This window comes from Wyeomyia smithii, chromosome 1, assembly GCF_029784165.1.
Source record: "Wyeomyia smithii strain HCP4-BCI-WySm-NY-G18 chromosome 1, ASM2978416v1, whole genome shotgun sequence".
Lineage (NCBI taxonomy): Eukaryota > Metazoa > Arthropoda > Insecta > Diptera > Culicidae > Wyeomyia > Wyeomyia smithii.
Genome location: NC_073694.1, coordinates 198877667 through 198880309, shown reverse-complemented (window position 1 = coordinate 198880309; position 2643 = coordinate 198877667). Strand labels below are relative to the sequence as shown.

General features: G+C 40.9%; 1 protein-coding gene across 1 annotated transcript; it reads left to right on the top strand.

Annotated features, from left to right (window-relative positions):
- The first annotated feature begins 519 nt into the window (after positions 1 to 519).
- LOC129718958 (uncharacterized) lies at positions 520 to 1566 on the top strand. Its single transcript, XM_055670224.1, has 2 exons — positions 520 to 1243; positions 1309 to 1566. Exons 1-2 carry the CDS (start codon positions 755 to 757, stop codon positions 1528 to 1530), a joined length of 711 nt encoding a protein of 236 aa, XP_055526199.1. The 5' UTR covers positions 520 to 754; the 3' UTR covers positions 1531 to 1566.
- The last annotated feature ends 1077 nt before the right edge of the window (positions 1567 to 2643 follow it).

Genomic DNA, 2643 nt, shown 5'->3' with positions numbered 1-2643 from the left:
TTTAGTGGCATTTTTGTTAAAATGCATAGTATTCCATCACATGTAAAAACGCCAATATCTCAGCCCCGATAAGATATCAAGGATCTTTTTTCATGTAAATTTTCGTCTTGCAGTTAAAATTTCAGTTCTTGATCAAAAAAAATTTATATGTGTTTTGAAAGGTTGTATCTAATAATTATGAGAAAAATTATTTTTTGTAATGTTCAATGAGCTCTGTGAATCAAATATTTGAATGCGATGCTGAACTAAACCATGCAAAATATTCAAAAACAATCCCACAAAAATACAAAAATATATGAAAAAATATAGGAATTTAATAGGTTTGAATTAAGTGCAAAAGAGTGGTTTTGTAGCTTAGAAAAGTTTTTTTTTCATAAATCACGTTTGGGAAACCTGAAAACATTTTTTTTTAGAAAGTCGAAATGTTCTACAAAAATGCTATAAATAACATTATGTCCAACTTGTGAAAAATTTTTTTTTTCGGTAAAAATCATCTGCAGCAGGTACCTACAACATTTATTTCATCTGAATGTAGAACAGTTTCTACCGACTCACTTTGTTTGTTCCACAAACCCACCGTCATGCTCGGTTGACTTTCAATGTCACTGCAGTCAGCTGCATTTGTGCACCCGAGCATGGCTTGCATAATTACTCCCATCCGAAATGGTGTCTTTTCACAAGACTCAATGTTACTCCGATTAGTGTCCCACGACCATCTAACGGTGCCAGAGCTTGGCATCAGGCTGCACCAGCAATGGTTATCAACGCAATTCGCAGTACACCTGCCGGCACTACAGTGGCTAATTCGTCCGGCGGCGTCGGTTCCATCGATCGTCAGCATTCGTTCTTTCGTACTTATCCGTATCCGTTTTTTATGTACTCCCCCGGATTCAACCCGTACGGGAATCCATCTGGACCGGCACTGGTTGGATCTCCATACGCCGACATGTCCCAGCAGTACAGTTTGAAGTACGGCGGGGGTGATGGCACCGGTTATGGTTCTTCATATGGGCCCCCAGGACCTTCTCATCCGTCGGGAGGAGCAGTCTACGAGTACCATGCGCCACCAGCAGCACCGGCGCATATTTCACACCCACATCCAGTGCCTTTCCACTTTCCTGCTTCCAAGATGAAGAAGGGAAAAGGAGCGGCACTTTCCGCATTAACATTGCTCGCATTTCTGTACTTTCTGAATATGCTGCAAGGCTGCCTGAAAGAGCACATGGACGCAATGAATCCAACGGTAGGATGAGTGTTACGGTGCATTAGAGGGGTACGTCTGATGAATGTATCATTTTTTTACTGCAGGTTATGGTGATGACTGCCGGAGCTACACGCCGGAAAGATAACGATAAAGTGACATTAATAGAATCTGATGAAATGGCTGGAGAGTACGATACGCCGGACGAGAAGTACCGTCTTGTGACAAAATCTCCAAGCACATTTGCTAACGACAAACCCGTCCGAATTTATAAATCTGATGCGGATGCTGTTCTACGATTTCGGAACAATAATTACTACGATGACTAGTGGGAATCATGTAAACTCGTGTCCAATAAACATAACATGAGAGCTCAGTTTAATTTGCTTTGAACTCCGATTCCGGATATGTGAGCATCTGTTTGCGATTTAATCATTTTTCGATATCAAGTAATAATAAAATCAATGTTTTTTTTCTACCAACCCAAGCGGCTAGTAGGTATATCAAACGAACAGTTCGGTCGAAAAGTTCAGAATCAACGCAAAATTTGTTTGTTGAAAAAGTTTAAAAAAACAGAGATTCTTCTGGCTAACCAAATACTGTGTACACTGTTCAAACCACAACAAACAAAGCCTCGTGCAAATTTTCATATCCAAGCTTCTCTTTCCCGCTGTTCGGCGGTTGTCCCGGTAGCACGAGCACGATTGTTCGTGTTCGATGCTACCAAGGGTGCTCGTAACAGGACCTTCGAGTGCACGCATGGCCCCCTGTTTGATCCGGGTGCTTTCGCCACACTCGAACCGGCAGCATCGAAGAACTGGTCCAGTTTATTTGCCAGAAAATATGTTTGTTTGAATTAAAAATAAAAACAACGGCCGAAAAGTCGGCACTCGAAAAGTAATCGCTCGGCCGGGAGTGGTCAAAAAAAAGGAGAGCAGACACAGAAATCGGATTTCATCTGAAAACCGAAATTTGTTTTCGAACGCTAGGTGCAATCTTCGAGGTTTATTTTTGCAATTTTCTCCATACCATGGCTGTAGTGTAAAACGATTTTTGTGTTTGCATTGGTTTTGCTTAATTTTGTGAAACACACCAGAAAACCGTGAAGGGTTGATATTTGTTGACACTCTTGAGTGAAAGTGAAAAAAAGCATCCATAAACGTTATTTTTTTACAATCCTTTCAGAGTTCTCCCTTCCCGCTTTTTGCATGGAAGTGAACTGTCGAAACACCTCATTATATTTCATGCGATGGAAGCAAGACAACAAAATCAGTTTATCAGTTAACGAAGATTGTCAAGGCATCGGTCAGTGTCAGTGAAAAAGTGATTAGTGAGGTTCATTTTGGTTGAGTGGACTGTTTGTTTTTCTTTTCCGCTTTGAAGTGAAGATCATTTGGTTGGATTTATCGTCAAATTTTATTTCGTAACCGGGAACGATGCGC